The 23,114-nt window shown below is 39.7% G+C and overlaps 1 protein-coding gene across 3 annotated transcripts in view; it reads left to right on the top strand.

The window, feature by feature from the left end:
• The window catches only part of GNA13 (G protein subunit alpha 13), a 49,080-nt gene extending 28,024 nt beyond the window's left edge, over positions 1–21,056 (top strand). For 2 of the 3 annotated variants that reach the window (XM_025362391.1, XM_025362393.1), the window contains exons 3-4: positions 11,306–11,356; positions 15,551–21,056. In XM_025362391.1, the coding sequence (XP_025218176.1) occupies positions 11,306–11,356; positions 15,551–16,123 (624 nt within the window). In that variant the 3' untranslated portion in view covers positions 16,124–21,056. The remainder of the gene's footprint in view (positions 1–11,305; positions 11,357–15,550) is intronic. The other variant, XM_025362392.1, reaches the window with a different exon arrangement.
• Positions 21,057–23,114: the final 2,058 nt, after the last annotated feature.

Raw genomic sequence — 23,114 nt, 5'->3', positions numbered from 1 at the left:
TCGTCTTTGCCCCTTCCAAATTCTATCTTTATATTATTTTCTTTGAACTACCAGGATACTTTATTTCTCTTTTATAGGATGTCTTTTTGATTGATGTTAACACTGAATGGTTACTTACATGGAGTAGGAGCTTCCCATTTTGTCTTAGCATCTTCCCGAACCTCTGCCTACGGTGCTCTTCAAAGCATTCAGACTTTCTTTGAAAAGAGTCATGCACTTTATGCCACTGAAGATCTTTGCGATGTACATTTGAGTTGATCTCTTTTTCTGTCTTTAGCATTTACATTTATAAACAAGTGGAATTTAGTGGCAGAAGGTTGCCTTTAAAAAAAAAAACCTTCCCGTTCAATGTATTATGCTTGTAACAACTCTGACATTTGTAGAAATAGTAAGATGGAAACAGGATGTCATAAAGGGGAAGTTATAATACAAAAAATTAAGCAGATGTTTATGTAGCTATTGCTATGTACAGGGTAAAATTGCTATCCTAGGATACAGGGAGGTGTAGCAAAGAGATTTGGAGTCTAAATTTGACATATAGGACTACATATACAAATAAAGAAGTGCCATAAGTGGTATAAACTATAAGTGAAAAAGATAGTGAAGTGTCTGATTACCGAGAGTTGGGAAGTTGCAGTGGAGGTAGGGGAAAAATAAGAATCAGGATATATTAAATTCTTGGTTCTGCCACTAAAACAGTTTTGTTGGCTAAGCCACCTAACTTCCCTGACCTTTAGGCTTCTCATCTGTAAAATGGAGCATAAGGTTACTTGTTCTCCAAGCTGTCTTTCAACTTAAAATTTGTCTTTGTTCCCTGTATAATAGTAAGAACCCCAGAAAAGGAGAAGGGGAGGTGGAGGCAGAGGCGTATGGGGGAAATGGTGTTAGGTAGAGGAGGTAGGAATATGCACAGAATTTTCCAGAAGCATGAGGAGATGAGCATGGAGCTTGTTTCATAGGGAAAAGTAGGAGATAATGTTGGAGATAGTCAGTTGGGACTAGCTGGAGAATTCAAACATGACGTGCTAACTGCATAACTAATTCAGCATTTTATCAGATACTATTATCTTTCTCCTATTTTAGGTAGTTCTTGGTAAATACTTTTTGACTCAGCAGCACAACCCAACAGTATCCTTGATCCTTCAGTGTTCACCAAGTTTCTCCCAACATCTTTAACGTTTCTCATTCAGGTGAACTTCTCAGTATTATATCAGTAACTGCCTCTTTTTTTTTTCTTTCTTTCTTTCTTTCTTTCTTTTTGTTTTTACCTCCTTTTTAAGAAACAAAATCTGTAGTATTCCTCTTTAAGGAAACTGTCACCTAGTTGGGGAAGGCTAGATTCTAGAGACTGCATGCAGAGGCTGTAGCTCTCTGGAAAGTGTGTATGTAGGGGAAAAGGGGGCTGCAGATTGGAAGAAGAAGGTGTTGTGGAACTGAAGAGTGAAGTAGGGAGGCAGGAATTAGAGATAGTTTGATCTGTTTTCCTTGACTTTCATCTTTCTTGGTGACCTGAAAGTTGCTTAAGGTTGTGGCGCTATCATCCTAGTGTTGAAGCAAGGCAAGTGATCTAGAGTCATACCTTTCATGATATATGAAATAGTCTTCTTTTTAGGCTCAAGTATTTCATGAAATGCCCTAAGTACCAGTGAGCTAATTACTTCAAGAGGCAACTGCTACCATTTAGGAAAATTCTAATTACAGTGGTTCTTGCAAGTAGATGATGAGCAACCTTAAGAATCACCTGTGGGCCGGGCGCAGTGGCTCAAGCCTGTAATCCCAGCACTTTGGGAGGCCGAGACGGGCGGATCACGAGGTCAGGAGATCGAGACCATCCTGGCTAACACGGTGAAACCCCGTCTCTATTAAGAAATACAAAAAACTAGCCGGGCGAGGTGGCGGGCGCCTGTAGTCCCAGCTACTCGGGAGGCTGAGGCCGGAGAATGGCGTGAACCCGGGAGGCGGAGCTTGCAGTGAGCTGAGTTCCGGCCACAGCACTCCAGCGTGGGCGACAGAGCGAGACTCCGTTTCAAAAAAAAAAAGAATCACCTGTGAAGTGTTATTCCCCCCCCCCCACTTTCTTCCTTATGTGGTAGGCGGTATTCTTTTTTCTTTTTCTTTGTCTTTTTTGAGACAGTCTCACTCTATCAGGCTAGAGTGCAGTGGCGTGATCTCAACTCACTGCAACCTCTGCCTCCTGGGTCAAGCAATTATCCTACCTCAGCCTCCCAAGTATCTGAGACTCCAGGTGCCCATCACCATGCCCGCCTAATGTTTGTACTTTTAGTAGATGGGATTTTACCATGCTGGCCAGCGTGGTCTCAAACTCCTGGCCTCAAGTGATCTGCCCACCTTGGCCTCTCAAAGTACTGGGATTATGGGCATGAACCACCACGCCCAGCATTGTTTTCTTAAATGATAGAAATTTTGAATATTTGGTTTTGTTTTTGCCTCTCCCATCATTCTTAGGAAAGCCTTTTGTTGTAAAGGAGAAATTAGCATGTCAGTGTTCCTAGTTTCAAGAAGAGTCCAATTCTGTGATACTCATTTTTTTCAAACGTATATATTATTTAACGCTATATGCAAATAATACGAGGGATACAATGACTAATAAGGCAAAAACCATCCTCAGGAACAATCCTTCGTAGAAAAGGAAATAAAACAAGTACACAGATGATCGCGATGAGGTAGAAACTGACTCATGCCATAGGAGGTACTGATAAAACCGCCATGGAAATTTAAGCAAAAGATTTTCTTAGTTTTTTAAAGGGTCCCCAGTGGCTGGATGTGGTGGTCCGCCTGTAGTCCCAGCTACTCGGAAGGCTGAGGCGGGAGGACTGCTTGAACCCAGGAATTTGAGACCAGCCTGGGATACAAAGCGAAAACCCATCTCTTTTTAAAAAAAAAAAAAAAAAAGAATATGCTAGGAAAAGGTTCATGTGTATGTCTTTATAACCACTGTTACATTTTGATGAGTTTCCTTATAATCTCATTTTCTGTGCAGTTTTCTTAAAAGGGGGTTCATACTATGTTAGATCTTGTATAATCTAGAAGTTCTGTGTTTTAATGAACCTCCTCTGCTTCGTATTTTTTAAATTATACTTACTTTGGAAGTGGCTTTGTTTTATAGTCCATATAAACTTGGCTTATGATTTGTGAAAATGAGTACTGTTTTGTTTTTGTTTTTAATGGAAAGTCTTACGTCTAAGCCATAGAGTATTTTCTAGTCATGGCTTCCTGATACTGATAAGTATTTATAGATCATCACTATAAGTATTTATAGATCCCCTTTGGGGATCAGATGGTAAAGTGATAGATTGTATTTGTCAATTATGTTGGTATTGGAACTCTGACTTGACTCAGGGATAGTGTAGTCTTGATTTGAAGGATTTGAGGTTTAAGGGTTGGATGTGATTTTTGTTTTATCTTACGGGGTTTTTTTTATTTTGGCGGAGAGTAGTGATTTGGTCTTATTTTGGGAGTATAAAATATAGAAAATCGTATAGTTTTGGGGTTTTTAGTGACGATTAACAAATATATAAAATGATAATTATGTTTGGCAGGGTAGGCCTCTCATTTTAACTCTGAAAATTAAAACCTTACACATTACTTATAATTTTTATTTGTTGTGTCTTATCTGCTGTTTTCATCATAGTGCAGTTTTTTACCTGTTTACCACATAAAAAGATGGAGAGTGCTGCTTTTTAGTTATGGCTCACTGTAGTCTTGAACTCCTAGGCTCAAGTAATCCTCCCACCTCAGCCTCCCAAATAGCTGGGACCACAGGCGTGCACCACCACACCTGGCTAATTTTATTTTTTTGTAGAGATGAGATCTCTCTCTGTTTCCTAGGCTGGGTCTCGAACTCCTGGGCTCAGGCCATCCTCCCACCTTAGCCTCCCAAAGTGCTGGGATTACAGGCATTGAGCCACGGAACCTGGCCAGGGAGTGCTGCTTATTAAGCATTTTTAATTGCTTATTTACCTATCATGCAATGTGTAAGTGTCTATTATAGAAGCAAATTAATTTTGTAAGTTTAAGTGAGGTTTCAGGTTCCTTAGGGTCCTATTGCTAAAATATAAGTAGCACTTACGATAATTTTTCCCATTTGCACTTCTTAGCACGTTCAGTAATGTTAATCTGGAGTATCAGGTCCATTAATTTTTAACCACAAAGTCTGAGTTAGCTTGAAAGCTGTGGACTATGGTGAACATTTGAAAATAGGCTCCAGGGGTATAGACAGGTAGGCAGCTAGAGCTATAGTGCAGTAGGAAGTAAAATTTGTCAGAATTGTCTAAGTTTTTTTAAAAGAGGAAGCTATATGTAGACTTAATTTTATTGTTTATGATTCAGATATCCCAAAAGAAGGCCTGATGTTTTCTTGTGAGACATGGTGAATTATGAAGAATGCAAATGCTGCCTGAAATTCACTCTTACGGCTGGGTGCGGTGGTTCCTGCTTGTAATCCTAGCACTCTCGGAGGCTGAGGTGGGTGGGTTGCTTGAGTCCAGGAGTTTGAGACCACCCTGGGCAACATACTGAAACCCCATCTCAACTAAAAATACAAACCATTAGCCAGGCATGGTAGCGAGTGCCTGTAATCCCAGCTATGCTGGAGGCTGAGGTGGGAGAATCACCTGAGCCCAGGGGTCAAGGCTATAGTGTGCTGTGCTGACATTTGTGCCACTACTCCAACCTGGATAACCAAAGTTGAGACCCTGTCTCAAGAAAACAAAAAACAAACCTATTTTTACAATAAGATAAAACTACGCTAAATTTCTTACCTTGGCATTTTTAGAAGACTTTAAAAACAGATTTTGTATAATTGATCCTAAAAGATGAAATTAATATGGAATCCAGTTTTGAGTAAAATATATATCCAGATTTGAAGTAATGCTAGGTCTGACTGCGTCACAATCAATTCTCTTGAAACTTGCTAAGATTTTGATTGGGTGGATTTGTTTGGAGACCTGGTAATCTATTTTTAATAAGCACATTAGGTAATTCTGATAGACTACTACCAGGATTAAGAATCATTGGTCTAGAAATGCATAAAGGGTCAGATAGTATAATATTTTAGGCACTGCATGCCAAGGGAAGAAGTCAAGGGCGTTATGTATGTATTTATATAACAATTTTTATCAATGAGATTAAAAATATAAACTTGTGTGTGAGGTTTTGTGGCTAGGAATGTGAAAAAAAATTGGATTCTTTTGCAGGGATAACATTTTGCTTATTGGGATTCAACATTTTAGCTTTTTTTTTTTTGTCAAAATCAGTTGCAGATGTTCCTCAATTCTGATCTGTAATGAGATTTTACACATTTCATCCTCAAAAATATATTTTCACACAGATACTGCCAAATGAGCATATGATTTTTTTTTTTTTTTAATTTTTTGGAGAAGGTCTTGCTCTGTCACCCAGGCTGGAGTGCAGTGGCAGGATCACAGCTCATTGCAGCTCCAACCCCCGGGATCAGGTGATCCTCCTACCTCAGCCTCCCTAGTAGTTGGGACTACAGGCACATGCCACCACACCAAGCTAATTTTTTAACTTTTTGTAGAGATGAGGTCTCAGTATGTTGCCTAGGCAAGTTTTAAACTCCTGGGCTCAAGCAATCCTCCCACTTTGGCCGTCTTCCAAAGTGCTGGGATTACAGGTGTGAGCCACCGTGCCAGCCATAGCATGATTTTTATTGAGCATAATCATTGCTTGAGAGATACTTACAGAATTCTGTTAGATTCTTCTCAGTGTTTGCCTCTTAGCGTGTCATTACATTGCAGATTAACCACTTGAAGGTTAGGTAGAAGCTCTTCATTTGCATAAATGGATTTTGAAATATGGAAATTTTCTTTGCACTTACATAGGGGTCTGAAAGATGCTGTTGGAACTGTAGTTAGAGTTTAGAAATACTATGTCCACTGGGAATTTGTATGGGAATGGAAGTCTCAATTCTTGTTTTTAACTTTTGACAGCAAAGGAAGTATATAAAGCAGTTTGACATTGTTTTGATTAAAACTATGCTAGCTGTCGAAATGACTACCAGAGTGTAAGTTTCACCAACAATGCCGTTTTGCTTTGTAATTTTAGACTGAATTCATTCAGAAATCAAATCAAGTCTGCCCTCAGGCTAATTTCCGAAACCATTCAGTGTTCAACAGTAGTGGTTACGGGTAGTTCTTGTTCAGGAAAAGAAATGAGTTCCATGCCTGTGCTCAGAAAAATGTCAGTAAAACTTTAGCACTGCTAAGACATCAAACTGTCAGAATTTTCACTTTTTGTTTCTGACAAAAACTCCTGACTTGATGATGGTCAAGTACACAGGAGCGTGTTAAATTCATCATTGACACTACTCGTTCAGGAACACATGATAGATTCCTGTGTTTCCCACAGGGTCCATGCTCATGAGTAATGCAGTGAATAACCCTTACACACATTTTGTATGTTTGACCCCTTTTCTGTTCCACGCATTTTTACCACCGTCAATTGTAACACAGCCTAGCATATTCCAGTTTAGGTTGTACTCATTTAGTGTTTTCTCAGCTTCTCTGAAAATATTCTCACACGTAGCTCTTCCGCATGGTCTATTCATACAGGCTGGTTCTTCAGTCACTTCAAACTTGGCATTGCTTCCCCAAGTAAACAACAACTGAGCATTGTGGTAATAAACTCAGCAAAAGCCAAGGAAAACCACTGAACTAATTTGCCATGTTTCTTAATTGACAATTGATGGTTGTTCCCAGTGTCCTCAACTCTGAGCAGCTGATATCACTGAAAGGCCAATAGTCTTAAACAAGATTATTTTCTCTGGCCATATTTCTTCAGCTGTTACAATCAAACATGAGTTACTAACTCACTTGGCAAATGGCATTCCTTGCTTGTCTAACAAAAACTTTGAAAACACTTTGGTTGCAGTCTCATTTCATTTTTTGTTTTGGTGAAGAAATTCTGCAACAATAAGCTGTTCTGTTTTCAAATTTTGTGTGTGTTTTGTTTTTGTTTTATGACCGTTGCTTTTCTGTGGATGAGGAGGATTGAAGAAAGCTTAGTCTGTAAATGTTGGCATACGTTGTATTCTTCTAGCATAGCTATGGTGTCATTGCATAATAAATAATGCTTTACCTTGGAATTTGATAGCAAAATTATTTACATCCCGGTGTGCCTTAAAAGTGTGGTGTTCAGGGCCTTCCTTTTATTTGGATGGATGTGTATTTACTACTATTTTTTTTTTAATGTCATGGTGTGGCAATACTGGTGACACTTGCAACATTTTCAAGTTCTAACTGTCAGTGCAGTTTGTGGTGCACCAAGCAGTGGTGCAAAGTGATGAGAGCGCCACACTGCCTCAGTCTCCACCCCTCACCTCTGCTGTTGGAACCTGGAAGTTCCCATAGACAATATACCAACAGGTGAGCGTGGCTGTGTTCCAATACATTTTTATTTATGGATATTGAAGTTTGAATTTCATATCAGTTTTACATGTCATGAAATAGTCTTTTAATTTTTTTCCCCAACCATTTAAAAATGAGCCATACAAAAACAGGCATTGGGCTGGATTTGGCCTTCAGCTATATAGTTTGTGGACAGACCCCTGGTCCAGAATCTAGAGAAATACAAGGAGCAATCCATTTGCTCTCAACCAGCTCTTCCTTCTGCCGTAATAGTACTTCACTAGCACTGCTGTAGTTGTGTATACTTTTTCAGTGGTGCTGTGTTGAGGATCATTTGGAAGATCTTAATACATATTGCCAAATGGCTTTCTAGAGTATGTTTACCTTCTTTTTATTAGAAAATCTATATTTGATACCCGTCTCTATAAACTTCCTGTTATATTCTTCAGGCATGGATCAGACTTTGCTAAGACTCTCCTCTTTACCTATTTTCTATAAGCAGAGTTGCTGTTTTCTTATTGACATAAAACCAGTGGTGTTTTAGAGTATGTTCTGAAACAGGAGATCAGTTCTTCTTGTGTGTTTTTTGGCTATCCAGCTTAAATTCCATATCCTTTTAAAGAAGTGCATTCTGAATCCTTTCCTTTATATATTTTAGCTGTGCAGAAGAGAGCGTTGAATACAAATGTCACCTGTTCCGTAACTGGGTCGATAAGCTGCTAAGCCTCTCTATGACTATGAATTTGTTTAATAGAAATTATTTTTAACTTTTTTTCTTAGCTTTTCTGTTACCTTCAGGCTTAGGACTCCTGACCCATTTTGTCTTTACAAGCAAAGAATGTTTATAACAAATTATTCTTGTGAAGTGGGGGCAACATTGAGGCCATTCCAGCTTAGACACTACTTTGTAAAACTTACGTGAAATATGGTTCATGGAACCTCATAGACTTCTAATACTCAAAGGGTAACTGAAGCTCACCTAATATTGTTCGTTGACTTTGTCAATAAAAAAGTCTATCTTGTGGCTAGAACCCAGGTCCACTGGCTGCTATGCCATTTAAATGGAGCTGAAATATCCACAAGGCTAAAGAAATATTGGAACACTTTTCAGAGTGCCATGCTACTTTATACTTTTCAGCCTTACTGCAGTAACCTAGAAAGTTACCTGTAGTGTGCTGAACAGAGAAAAAAGAACTAAAGGCAAAATAAAACATCTTAAGTTTTTAAAGTGTTAACTGTGAAATGAAATTTCTTTGAAAGTTTATTTTTAAAATTCCCAGGCCACTCATGGTAGCTTATGCCTGTAATCCCAGCACTTTGGGAGGCCGAAACGGGTGGATCACCTGAGGTTAGGAGTTCAAGACCAACCTGGCCAACAAATTAGCTGGGTGTGGAGGCACACACCTGTAATCCCAGCTACCCCAGAGGCTAAAGCAGGAGAAGGGTTTGAACCCGGGAGGCGGAGGTTGTAGTGAGCCAAGATCGTACCATTGCACCCCAGCCTGGGCAACAGATTGAGACCTTGTCTCAAAATAAAAAACAAAAACAAAAATTCCCTTCAGTAACATAAAATGAACTGGGAAAAGTCTCAAGTCTCAAGTTATAACCAGCGAAAAGTGAGTCTTAAACCCATAATATTCTTGCCCACTACCTTAAATCGTTTACTTATTAGCAAAGAATGTGGAAGCAACATCACTTGAATGAGTCACAACAAAAGCAGATTTAGGATTAGCAGCCACATGGCATATGAGGAAAGGAGAACTTAACTTTAAATCAGTGGAACTAACTGAAATTGTTGCACAGGGCAGAACTTAAGTGGTTGGTTATCCATTGAACCACTGAACTTCTTCATGTAACTCTGGGGGAAACGGAGGCCTGAAGAAGTTTAGAGACGTGGCCAGATCACTCTTTGTTAGAGAAAGGACTGAAATTCACATCTTTTCCTTAACATTAATGTTAGACAACAAGAAGACTTTGATCACTTCTGAAATTGTTAGGAAAAAATTATTGAAGGGTAACTTTCTCCCAGTAATTCATATTTTATCTGCCAGACACTTTAGGAAGGTAGGAGGAGAGGAAACTAGTTGCCTAGTACTGAGCTTCGTATAAAATTTGAATGAGGACACAAAACAGACAAAAAGAAGTGATAAGAAGCTGTTGAGCTCACTGAATCCAGAGACATCATCATGTTTCCATGGCCTCCATTTTTATTTTTTAAATTTTTCTGTTTTTAATTTTGGTGGGCACATAATAGATTCATGTATTTCTGGCGTACATGAGCTGTTTTGATACAGGCATGCAATGCATAATAGTCACATCATGGAAGTATAGGGTATCTATCCCTTCAGGCACTTACTCTTTATGTTACCAACAATCCAATTATACTCTTTTAGTTATTTCTAAATGTACACTTAAATTATTAGTGACTATAGTCACCCTGTTGTACTATCAAATACTGGGCCATGTTCACTCACTTTAACTATCTTTTGTACCTATTAGCCGTCCCCACCTCCTGCCACCCCAACCCCTGCTGCCCTTCCCAGCCTTTGGTAACCGTCCTTCTCTCTATCTCCATGGGTTCAATTGCTTTGATTTTTAGCTCCCGCAAATAAGTGAGAACATGCAATGTTTGTCTTTCCGTGCCTGTCTTACTTCACTTAACGTAATGACCTACAGTTCCATGCATGTTGTTGCAAATGACTGAATCTCATTCTTTTTTATAGCTGAGTAGTACTCCATTGTGTATATGTATCACATTTTCTTTATTCCATTCATCTTTTGATGGACACTTAGGCTGCTTCCAAATCGTGGCTGTTGTGAAGAGTGCTGCAGTAAACATGGGAGTACAGATATTTCTCTCCTCCATATCCTCATTTCCTTTCATTTGGGTATATACCTAGCAGTGCCATTGCCGAACACTGCCGAATCATATTGTGGGATCTTGAGACCAAAAAATTACATAACTGCTACTTTCAAGTCTTGTTACTCAAAAGTATGGTCCAAAGCACTCGAATCGCAGAAACTGGGGTCCCACCTAGACCTACTAAACCAGAGCCTGCAGTGTGAGGAGATCTTATGATTCCCAGGCATACTAAATGAGGTGCTGCTTTCAGGAACACTTGGAAGTAGCTTCAGGCAGGGGCGATGCTGCAGCTGTAGAATCCCGCGAGAAAGGAAACGCAGCGGGTGAGGACTAGGAGACTCGGACACAGAGCCCTTCTTTCCCAAAATAGTTCCCCTGTTTTCTGTGTCCTCTGGTCAAGCGTTTTCATGTTAGGAATGTATTCTCATATAGTTTAGATGTTTGAAATTGCTTGGAGGTTTCGTAGAGAAAACTGGGCTCAGAGAGGATAGGCCACTTGGTAGAAGATGTATTGGAGATGTGAAGCCAGCAGCACTATCCAGGACCTTCCTGAGCAAGGCACTTCTGTCCCTGCCTGTGACTGGGGGATTTTGTATAGTATTCTCACCTCATCTCTGATTTGGTTTGTCTCTGAAGATAACTACCATCACTACTAACTTACTCACTTTAGCTAGAAAATGTAGACAAAAAGACTGTCACTTAAATTTCAGTTTTAAATTTATGTTTTATCTCAAAAGCAGTTTTCTAATTATATGTCTTCGCTGTGGATACATAGTTATAGCAAAAAGCATGCGTGTAATTCTGTCCAAATAGATGATCACTTGGGATATTGATGCTATAAAGCATTTGTGAAATCAGCCTGCCTTTGCAGATTTAGCATTCTGTGACAGAACAGACGTTTTATATGTTTTTAGGAAGGTTAGCTGTCTGAAATTGGTGACTAAACAAAGTCTGTTTGGGTTAAGTATACAACCAGACAGTATAATATAAACTGTTGTAACAAGATCTTCCATTTTTAAGCCCTAATAACTATTTGTTTTCTTCTTGTTTTTAGGGTGAATCTGTAAAATATTTCCTGGATAACTTGGATAAACTTGGAGAACCAGTAAGTGTTTAAACTGAATGTTTATGTTTAGTGCCGTTTGAAAGCAGAAGTCAGGATATCGATGTTAGGAAATTTAGAAAAATTATGTATTAAACTATTTCTCTCTCTCTCTCTCTTTTTTTTTTTTTTTAAGTGATGGCATTCTCATTCTTCCCTGCTTTATTTAGAGTGATTGGTAGCTCAGAAAATTGAATGATTTTTATTTTTTCAAAATGAAAATATTTATATTGTTTAATCATGACACTTTTTTCTCCCTCTAACTGTCCAGGTCTCTACCATTTTCTTGAGGAATGCTTTATCTGCTATTTCTTGGAACTAAAACTGTTTAGAGAAAGAAGTTTATGTTTGAAAATGATATTGTGCATTGTCTATTATACTTTAGTGTCTTTGGGTGTTTTGTTTGTAAACAGAAATAGAACACAGTGGGCTGACTGATTTCCAAATCTTTTGACAAATGACATTTTCGAATTCATGCCCCCTTTGTGTTGAGTTAGGGAGCAGGAGGGCTAGATTCTGAAGGCCTGCTGAAGAGACTCCACGAGGTAGGAGGAGTCGCCCTTGGAAAGAGAGTTTGTCATTTTCCTGTAGATATTCCTCGGAGCCGGCAGCTCTAAGCTGGCGCTGTGGCCAGCGGGGCCCACTGCAGGCAGAGCAGCGCCGCTTGTTTGACCTCCGTATTGGACGTACACAGAAGAGTTCACTGGGAGAAAGGTTTCTGCTGTTTAGGAAAATTTTGAAGATCATTGCCTTAGAGTCATCTGTTACTCTCTAAATGTAGTGCAGCTTCATTTGCCTCCTCATAAGGCAAATGTCTTCTTCTTCACACAGCTGGTATGAGTGTGTCCTCATCAACATACTCTGCTCTGCCAGACTATTTAGCACTTGATTACATGAAGTTCTGTGCTTCATGTGAAGCAGCCTTTAGATTGCCAACTAGATTGTTAGCTTTAATAGAGACAATAATAGAGAACTTTTTATTTTTATGGAATTACATTTTTATCAAAGCTCAGGGCCAGCATGTTTCTGAAGGAGCTGGTGTAGGTGTATGCTGTAAATTGGTATTGCCTTCTAGAAAGCAGTTGGGTGTTAAGTATCCAGAGTCATTAAAATGTTTGTAACCTTTAATCTTATAATCGTATCCCTGATTATTTTAATCTTAGGAAATAGTCCAAAATTAAAAATAGGCTGGGCGTGGTGGCTCACGCCTGTAATCCCAGCACTTTGGGAGGCCGAGACGGGTGGATCATGAGGTCAGGAGATCGAGACTATCCTGGCTAACACGGTGAAACCCCATCTCTACTAAAAATACAAAAAATTAGCCGGGCGTGGTGGCAGGCGCCTGTAGTCCTGGCTATTCGGGAGGCTGAGGCAGGAGAATGGTGTGAACCCTGGAGGCAGAGCTTGCAGTGAGCCGAGATCACCACTGCGCTCCAGCCTGGGCGACAGAGCGAGGCTCCGTCTCAAAAAAAAAAAAAAAGAAAAAAAGAAAAAAGAATGTGCTTGAGTATTTTAATTGCAGTATTTCTGTTCATTATGGCTAAAAATTGGAAACAACCTTAATGACCACTAGTAGGGGAATGTTCATGTGAAGTACAACACATGAATGCATTTGGTCTATGTGATTGTCTTGTAAAATGAGGTATGACTGTATCAGCATATGGAGCAGTTCACAAAATATTAAGCAAAAACGTAGAGGTAGGCTGAACATTGTGTGCATATGCTGATTATAAGTAAAGTAGGCGTGTATGTGAACAAAAGCTAGAAGAAAACATGGAAAAGCTAACACTTGAGTCCTAGGGTTATTTAATGAATGGCTGTTGGTTGCCAGTAGCTAAGAACCCGCCTACTTTTTAAAAATTCTTGATTCTGGCTGGGCGCAGTGGCTCACGCCTGTAATCCCAGCACTTTGGGAGGCCAAGGCGTCCCAAATCACTTGAGGTCAGGAGTTCGAGACCAGCCTGGCCAAAATGGTAAAACCCCATCTTTACTAAAAATACAAAAAATTAGCCGGCCGTGGTGGTGCACGCCTATAGTCCCAGCTACTCGGGAGGCTGAGGCAGGAGAATCGCTTGAACCCAAGAGGTGGAGGTTGCAGTGAGCTGCACTCCAGCCTGGGCAACAGAGCAAGTCTCCATCTCAAAAAAGTATGTATATATATGTTCTTAATTCCATTGCAGTATTTTGAGACAGTGAGTATTCTTGTTGTAATGAAATTTCAAAATCATATTACACTATTCAGAAAGGCATAAAATGCAGCATTGTGAATAACGGTCAGCATTGTTTTAAATCCTGCCTTGATTTTTAAAATATTTTGACCTTGATGATAAATATTAGCTGTCCTGCTCATGTATTACCAGAAAGCTGTGTTGTAGTTTTGGAAAACTGCTAGACTAAGAAGGAAGAACCAGTTACATTGCATAAGGAAGTGTGCCATCACAGAGTAGCCGGTGACTTGTGTGACCAGCAGCTTCTGTTTGTTCGGGGTCTTACAGTTCACTGACCAAGAGTGTAGAGAAGAGCTCATTTGATCCTTGCAACAGCCCTCCCTCCCAGGTAGACAGGCCAAGTGTGATCACCTCCATTTCACAGACAGAGGTGCTGGCACTCAGAGTAAGTGACTAGTTTGAGTTCTTGGGTCAATAAGTAAGAAAGCTGGAACATAGTTAATTATAGGAGAGAAAGGGTTTTTCACACGTAATACAGCAGCAGTGAAAATGTAGAAGTTCTAAGTCATAAGTGGGGTTGCACAGTTAAGGAACTTTTAGAATAGGTTAGAGAGAGGTGGGCAGAACTTGGAACTGGGAAGTGATCCTTGTGAATTGGCATTGGATTCAGATCTCATTGCTTTTAATAGAGGAGCAAGGAGCAGTGTGGAGAAGGTGGATATGCANGGAGTCTCACTGTGTCTCCCAGGCTGGAGTGCAGTGGCGTGATCTCGGCTCACTGCAAGCTCCGCCTCCCGGGTTCACGCCATTCTCCCGCCTCAGCCTCCCAGGTAGCTGGGACTACAGGCGCCCGCCACCGTGCCCGGCTAATTTTTTGTATTTTTAGTAGAGACGGGGTTTCACCATGTTAGCCAGGATAGTCTCGATCTCCTGACCTCGTGATCCACCCGCCTCGGCCTCGCAAAGTGCTGGGATTACAGGCTTGAGCCACCGCGCCCGGCCGAGAAAGGGTTTTTCACACGTAATACAGCAGCAGTGAAAACATAGAAGTTCTAAGTCGTGAGTGGGGTTGCACAGTAAAGGAACTTTTAGAATAGGTTAGAGAGAGGTGGGCAGAACTTGGAACTAGGGAGTGATCCTTGTGAATTGGCACTGGAATCAGATCCTATGGCTTTTTTTTTTTTTTTTTTTTTTAGACGAAGTCTCACTCTGTCACTCAGGCTGGAGTGCAGTGGCGTGATCTCAGCTCAGGCTCACTGCAAGCTCCACCTCCCGGGTTCACACCACTCTCCTGCCGCAGCCTCCCAAGTAGCTGGGACTACAGGTGCCCGCCACCACACCTGGTTAATTTTTTTTGTATTTTTGGTCGAGACGGGGTTTCACTGTGTTAGCCAGGATAGTCTCGATCTCCTGACCTCGTGATCCGCCTGTCTCAGCCTCCCAAAGTGCTGGGATTACAGGTGTGAGCCACCGAACCCAACCCCCATGGCTTTTAATAGATGAGCAACGAGCAGTGTGGAGAAGGTGGATATACAGACAGGAAGATCACTCTGGCTAGAACCAAGAGTGGCTAATAGTGGGGAGTAAAATTGCAGGTAGATGTATAGCAGTGAGGGCGAGTGAGAACAATTGATAAGACTTCAGCTTAAATTTGGAGTAGTATTGCAAGGATGAAAACAAGTAGATTCTGGCCATTTGTAGTAAATTTTGAACCCATCCTGCTAACATTTTAATGTATCTTGGCTTTTTTACGGGGAGCACAAATGGGGTCTTGCTCTATTGCTCAGTGTACTCTCAAACTCCTGGCTTCAAGTGGTCCTCCTGCCTCAGCCTCCCAAAGTGCTGGGATTATAGGCATGAGCCACCATGTCTGACTAGTCTTAACATTTTATAGTAAGCATAATCTATCTGAAAATGTCATTTAAAAGGTCATTTTGTTGCATATCTATTCACTAGTCCAGTTAGTAGTCCATTAAAAATTCGAATTACTTCTGGATTGCTGAGTATAAAACAATTTTTCCTTTTCCAGGATTATATTCCATCACAACAAGATATTCTGCTTGCCAGAAGACCCACCAAAGGCATTCATGAATATGACTTTGAAATTAAAAATGTTCCTTTCAAAATGGTTGACGTAGGTGGTCAGAGATCAGAAAGGAAACGTTGGTTTGAGTGTTTCGACAGTGTCACATCAATACTTTTCCTTGTTTCCTCAAGTGAATTTGACCAGGTGCTTATGGAAGATCGACTGACCAATCGCCTTACAGAGTCTCTGAACATTTTTGAAACAATCGTCAATAACCGGGTTTTCAGCAATGTCTCCATAATTCTGTTCTTAAACAAGACAGACTTGCTTGAGGAGAAGGTGCAAATTGTGAGCATCAAAGACTATTTCCTAGAATTTGAAGGGGATCCCCACTGCTTAAGAGACGTCCAAAAATTCCTGGTGGAATGTTTCCGGAACAAACGCCGGGACCAGCAGCAGAAGCCCTTATACCACCACTTCACCACTGCTATCAATACGGAGAACATCCGCCTTGTTTTCCGTGATGTGAAGGATACTATTCTGCATGACAACCTCAAGCAGCTTATGCTACAGTGATGTACAAAAGACTTGCTGTTTTAATATCTTTTTGTGTTTTTGATGTTTTCTGTTTGTTTTGTTTTTTTAAAATAGCAGTTTACAACCAGAATTAGAACAATCTTAATTCTATGTTTAACTTCTTGAAAATCTTAGTACTTTTTCTGCGGCCTTTGGTTTGTGGCTGAAAGCTGTTGAGTGACACATCGCCAAGATTTGCTGTAATGCAGGCTTTGATCTGTTTCACCATGGCTTCTATTCAAGTCCGGTTAAAACTTCCCAGCTGACCTCAGACTAGGCATATTTCAGGCTTTAAATTATTCTACTTTTCAAACTGAATTCTCCTGCAGTGCCAAGTATCAAAGGTGTCCTTAAATACTTGTAGGGATGAGGTTAGGAATATTCAGTTCCAAAGCAAGTAAGGTATCTTCTGTCCGCCTTACACACAGCAGTGCCACTTGTTGCCTAACTCTGTGGTGACCTCCCATTTTGTAAGGGCTATTAGAAAAAAGTTTGGTCTAAGAAATGGCATTCTGTAGATTCATAGAAGGTTTAGCCTTCATGTTTTAATTGCTTGTGTACACAACAGCTGTTTTGCTTTTAGATTTCTGTGTTTCTGAAGGTAATGTTCTTCGTGTTTTCAAGTTTACATAAGGTCTTTGGTCTGATGCTGATGAAGAATTCACAGGTGGTACGAGAGAGCAAAAGGCAAGCAAATGCTATTTACCGTGTTTTGGTCAAACGTAATGAGTGAAATAGAATTTGCCTTTCTCATATTTAATTATCATGTAGTTTAATGTACCACATGTGAAACATTCTGGCCATAGCAGCAACTAAAAACTGCAAGCAACTTGGTAACAGAACTTTCTAAATAAACTTAACCTGTTCCAGAATGTCATATAGTTGACTTTTAAGCCCTATCTCAGTTGGTCAGTAAAGACCAGTCCTTACTGTAGGAAATCATTGTGTATCATCACAAACATCTATCTTTTGCTGTCCTGTCCAGTCCCATCAGCTCCACACTGTGGCATTTGTGGGATTGTTTTGTTTATTTGGAGCTTGCCAAGGGCAGTATTTTTCTGTCAAACTATTCAAGAAGGCATTATTTGAGATTCCTGTTCATTCTTGGTGTGTCTCTAAAAGATACAGTATGTATACATTTGTATAATTGTTGTTTATGAAAGTCCAGCTTTTTTGAGGTATATTTTAAATGTTTTAAGGATGCTTCTAAGGATAAGTAGGAATTTTTTTAGTTCGCACCTGAAGATGATTACATTGACCCCCCCCCCCCCCGCCACTGCTTACCAAATTAAAATGTGTCGATGAAGTAGCTTTGTGATTGCAGATACATTCATAGTGAACTCATCAGAATGGCTGCTTTGCAGTACTGAAATACTATCTTGTAGGCTGTATGTAGTGTTACAGTTAGATCAGAGAAACAGAAGTCCAAGGCTGGCAACAGCTTGAAAAGTCTGACAGCTTTTCTACTTTTCCTGAAAATTTTAAGACTGTGATATCTGTCGTTTTACTGTATAGCTGACTGTGTACTCAGGTATTTTATTGGTCCTTGAAAGATTGGTCGTTATGGATCACCCAGCCTTTCTAAGTCAGTGGCTGTTCTGTCTTGATGTCTGATACGAGAGTGGGGCTCTTCAGTAAACTAACCAGGGATTGTTCTTGACATACCTGACTTTTCTCACATTTGAACTTCCACTATCATTGTATCCATATAACTTCCAGTGTTTTCATGCCATGGTAATACATGAGCTACACATACGTAGCCTGGCACCGTGATGCAGGTGTTCATGGTATCATTCATGCATGTTTGAATAGTTCTACATCTAGTGCTTCTTGCCAAAAAGAATACATTGTTGAAATTCACAAAGTTAACATAACGGCAGTGCTGATGAATATCGGAATGTGTGCACAGTAACATTTGGACTGTTCAGTGGAGAGTTTACCCATACATTTAGCAAATTGAATGGCCAAAACATTTGACTCCGGTGAGGGCTCAAGTTAGATCCCTATAGAAAGAGGACACTTCATCTTACTGAAGTCATAATTAAGATCTGTGATATGAACCATAGATATTGCCAGACAAAGCAGAAATCACCAAGTTTCCCCCTTTTGACTTACCACCAAGAAGTGTTAAAACACCAAATAGATAGCGTGTTATTTTGGGCATTTGCAGTTTTCTTCCCTGCTGCATGTAATGTCTCAGAATCAACATTCTTTTAAAATCTAGACTATATTTTGAGGCAGTGAATTACTTATATTCAACTTGGGCTTGTTTTGACAGTCAGTAGAACTTTAAGTTCAATCTAAAGGCTTTAGTCCACATTTTTTTTATATGTTTTATTTTCAAACCATTTGAAAGGAGTCTTATACCTATATCATGAAAATAGAATCCTTTTGAAATACCACTATAGGGAGAGAGAGGTGAAATTTAGTGAACAGAATTGAAAAGGTGCTCATAATTTTCACTATGCCAACTTACCCCAGTCTCTAAAAAAGTAATTTGGATATAAAGTTCTTTGATGTATTTGATTTTCTAAATCTTTATGGTTATGATTTGGAATAAAATGTGCCTAATCCTGTATTACATTCTGTTCTTAAATCTGAATGCCTTCTCATTTAATTCTGAAGAAATACCACACAAGTGTCTTCATTGACCTTGAAGAAATGTGTACACAGTTGCCTTATAAAACAAATTTAGACCATAACTTTTATAAAGGGTTTTGTCAAATGTTTTCTGAAAATGTGAGTAATTTAAAGCATGCCTCTGCCCCTTTAATATTTTTAATAACCTCCATAGTTGCTGTCTGCCAAATATTAAACTGAAATCTTCATTGCAGTTTTATTATCTAGAAAGGGCACTGGATTGCTCTGCAACCAAAGAAAGCAAATGTAGAATGAAACAAATCATTCACTTTGTCTTATTTTAAGGTGTATTGGCATGTAATTTGCATAGAGAAGGTCTTCTGGTTAGTCTCTCAAATTGAGGCTGTTTAGGGAAATCCTTATTCAATTGGTGGCAGTGGTTGGTTTAAAGTAGAAGGAAATAAGATCACCTTAATACCAGAAATGATTAGAAGTGCTGATTTAGATTCAACAGATACCATATGCCCTTATCGTTTTTTGTGAGAAGAAATTGGTAAGTCCTAACTTTCAATGTGTACCCAAATACTTGTATTTATGCTTTTGATAAAATGTATTTTCAGCATTATTACACATCCGATTATGCCTTATTTATATACGAAGAGTAAAGTTACCATGTTATACTGTTATGTCCTAAAATTCAAATCACTATTTGAGAAACCCTCAAATTGGTGCTTTCATTATATAATGATACATTTAGACAAAACCCCAAACCAAGCCATTTGAAACAAGATTCTCTCCATTGCAGTTTGTAGCAATGTTATTTCTGTGTATATCATGAGAAGGCTAAATATCAGTGTTAATTTCTTGTTTGAATCCATGAAATCATGCCTGTAAAGCCCAAACGTTTGTAACAAACTCCCTAATAAATTTAGAGAAAGTCACTCTGTTACCATTTCATTTATTTTAGTTTTATTTGAGGAATTAAGACCAGAAGTTTTGCTCATGTCTTTTTCACTTAGAAATCTTAGTACTTAGTTTGTCTCTCTGCCATCATTTCAAGGTGTTCACTTCTGTTAATCACAGATGATCCATCCTTGTGTTGTGCTGCTTGACTAAAAGCACTGATTTTGTTTGTTTGTTTGTTTTTGAGGATAGGATACAGGGTGGCTTTTCAGTCTAGTAAACAGGAGGGGAGAGATTGGGTGGGTGCGGGTGTGTCTGCATGTCTCAAATATAGCACATGCCCATTTTTTAATGGTACGAGGTTAGGGCTTAGTAAATGTATACTAGAGTTTGAAGTGTAAGTCTAAGTCTGAACATTTTAAACAAGTTGGACTTTATGGCTTTTTCAGGTTCCATCAAGTAGATACTAGCCTTAGGCTGGTAGGTGATTAACAGCATTATTTGGAGTACAGTGTTTGTACCACTAGCATTTTATGTCTGTACTTGAATGTATAGTTAGCATTTAAGTTATGTTCACTCTTGCAGCGTTCAGGTCTAACCATCTGGTTTCAAATGCGAGAGCTTATATGGAACATTGTTTTGAAAGCATGAATGATACGGCAGTATTTTGTGGCTTGATAAGGAGAGTTTTGTGACTTATTCAAATCTGCTGTTGATGATGGAAGTTTACAGATGGATTAGCGTGTGCTGGGACTCACTGTGCATGAATTTTCAGTCAGTGAATATTACTGAAAGTCATATACTACTTACTTGGTATGTGACTTTGGTTTGTATTAAGAAAGCTTGTTTATAATATTTCTTACCATAGTAAATGATAAATTTGTCCTTAATCATGCCTATTTGATGGTACTAGGAAAGAAAGGGGTAGAGATTAATCCTTGCAAAGTATATGCAACAGTGCAACAAACTGTGCCATTTACCTTTTACCTCTTACTTGAAGGCAGAACCGCAAAATGTTTGAAATGGCTTTTCTAAACTACTCTGCTGAGAGCTCATTGACCACAAGAAGCCTTAGAAAGTATATTTTGTAATAACCCCATAGATACTGTACCTAACTAAACATGATTTGTATTAGCTCTATAAAATACTTGTGGCTTAGGGGTTTGTTTTGTTTTTTTTTTTTTAAACATATGTCTTTTTATAACTTTCCAGGAACTAAGCACATTATCTGATAATTGTAAATTTTTTTGTCAGTGCTTTAGTTCAGGATGGGCAATAAATTATTTCTAAAGGAGGTCTAAAAGTGGAAAGAATGGTTTGATTTTATAAAATGAGTTGCTAGTTCATGACAGCTTTTTACTTTTGTACATATTTTGCAAAACATTTGCCTCTTGCTATTAATATTTGCTTTGTAAAAATTACATTTAATAAACATTTGTAAATGATTCAATACTATGATGTTATTTAACAGTTTGGTAATTGTAAAGCGTAAAGCAGATGCTAAAAGTTTGAAAGCAAAAGTTTCATCTAGAGACCGAGTTACGGCACAGAAATCTACTTCAGCAGAATCCCAGCACCACTTGGCTTGAATATTAGTCTAGAAACTTCTTACTAGAAATGGAGATGTGGACTTCTTCCAAGGAAGTTCTCAGCCACTTAATATATTTTGACAAGGGAATAGGGGAAGAGAAACCACTTGTTTTCTCTGCTCTTATGGCCGCTGAAACTGTATTAGGGTGTACCTGAGCTCAGTTCATCCAGCTGCGACAGTATTAATAATTCTGTTACGTCTGTTGTAATTAACGTTTGGAGACAAACCAACATTGACCACTCATCTTTTTTTTAAAAAATAAACTTTACATTAGATTATTATTTACAGAACAATTTGAAGACAGTGCAGAGTTCCCCTATACTCCACACCCCTTATAATAGTTCCCGTAGTTACCGTCTTGCATTACTTTGGTACATTTGTTATAATTAATGAACCAATACTGATAACATTATTAACTGAAGCCCATACTTTGTTCTTATTTCCTTAGTTTTCCCCTAATGTCTTACTTGTATTCCAGGATCCATCCAGCACACGACGTTACATTTACTTGTCATGTCTCCTTCAGCTCTTCTTGGTAATTAACAGACTCCTGTTTCTCAGACTTTCTGTTTTTGATTACTTTGGCAGGTGTTTTTTATTTTTGTTTTTTCTTTTTGATACAGGGTCTCACTCCTCTGTCACCCAGGCTGGAGTGCAGTGGCCCGATCTCAGCTCACTGCCGCCTCTGCCTCCGAGGTTCAAGTGATTCTCTTGCCTCAGCCACCCAAGTAGCTGGGATTACAGGTGCACGCCACCACACCCAGCTACTTTTTGTGTTTTTAGTAGAGACAGAGTTTCGCCGTGTTGCCCAGGCTGGTCTCGAACTCCTGAGCTCAAGCGATTTGCCTGCCTCGGTCTCCCAAATTGCTGAGATGACAGGCGTGAGGACTTTGGCAGTTTTTAGGAGTACTGGTCAGGTGTTTTGTAGAATCTCCCTCTGTTGAAATTTGGCGTTTTTCACTTGATTAGACTGGGTTGGGCCAGGCGTGGTGGCTCAAGCCTGTAATCCTGGCACTTTGGGAGGCCGAGACAGGCGGATCACGAAGTCAGGAGATCGAGACCATCCTGACTAACATGGTGAAACCCCGTCTCTACTAAAAAATACAAAAAACTAGCTGGGCGCGGTGGCGGGCGCCTGTAGTCCCAGCTACTCGGGAGGCTGAGGCAGGAGAATGGCATAAACCCAGGAGGCGGAGCTTGCAGTGAGCTGAGATCCGGCCACTGCACTCCAGCCTGGGCGACAGAGCAAGACTCTGTATCAAAAAAAAAAAAAAAAAAAAAAAAAGACTGGGTTGTGGGTTTGGGAGCCACAGAGATAAAAGTATTCTCATCAAATCGTATCAAGTGCACCTTCTGTGGTTGCTACTCATCTTTTCCCTCTACACTTTCTGCTAAGTTAGCAGTTGTCAAATCACTTTTGGCATGTTTACACCTTTTCTTAACTGGCGTGTATTGAAAGCTATGGCTGGGCTCGGTGGCTCACGCCTGTAATCCCAGCACTTTGGGAGGCCGAGGCTGGTAGATCACTTGAGCTCACGAGTTTGAGACCAGCCTGGGCAACATGGTGAAATCCCGTCTTTACAAAAATTAGGTGGGCATGGTGGCATGAGCTTGTAGTCCCCCAGCTACTCGGGAGGCTGTGGAGGTTGCAGTGACCCAACATCGGGCCACTGCACTCCAGCCCGGGTGATAGATCCAGACTTTGTCTCTAAGTAGACAGACAGACAGATAGATAAAGCTGTGCTTGTACTTTTCTTCCCCTAAACAGAATGAAGGGCTTTCTCTTGGTGTTGCAAAGCAGGTGTGAGGAAATTAATGACTGTACTCCTGGCTGCTCTGGCTCCAACCTCTCCGGCAAATAAAAATTATTTTCCAGGTTCCCACCTCTAACATGAAATTTATGTTGATCTCAAGAGA

The sequence above is a fragment of the Theropithecus gelada genome, chromosome 16 (genome assembly GCF_003255815.1).
Source record: "Theropithecus gelada isolate Dixy chromosome 16, Tgel_1.0, whole genome shotgun sequence".
In the NCBI taxonomy this organism is placed as follows: Eukaryota; Metazoa; Chordata; class Mammalia; order Primates; family Cercopithecidae; genus Theropithecus; species Theropithecus gelada.
Note: the sequence above shows the minus strand (reverse complement) of the source record. Positions and strands in the feature narration are given on the sequence as shown.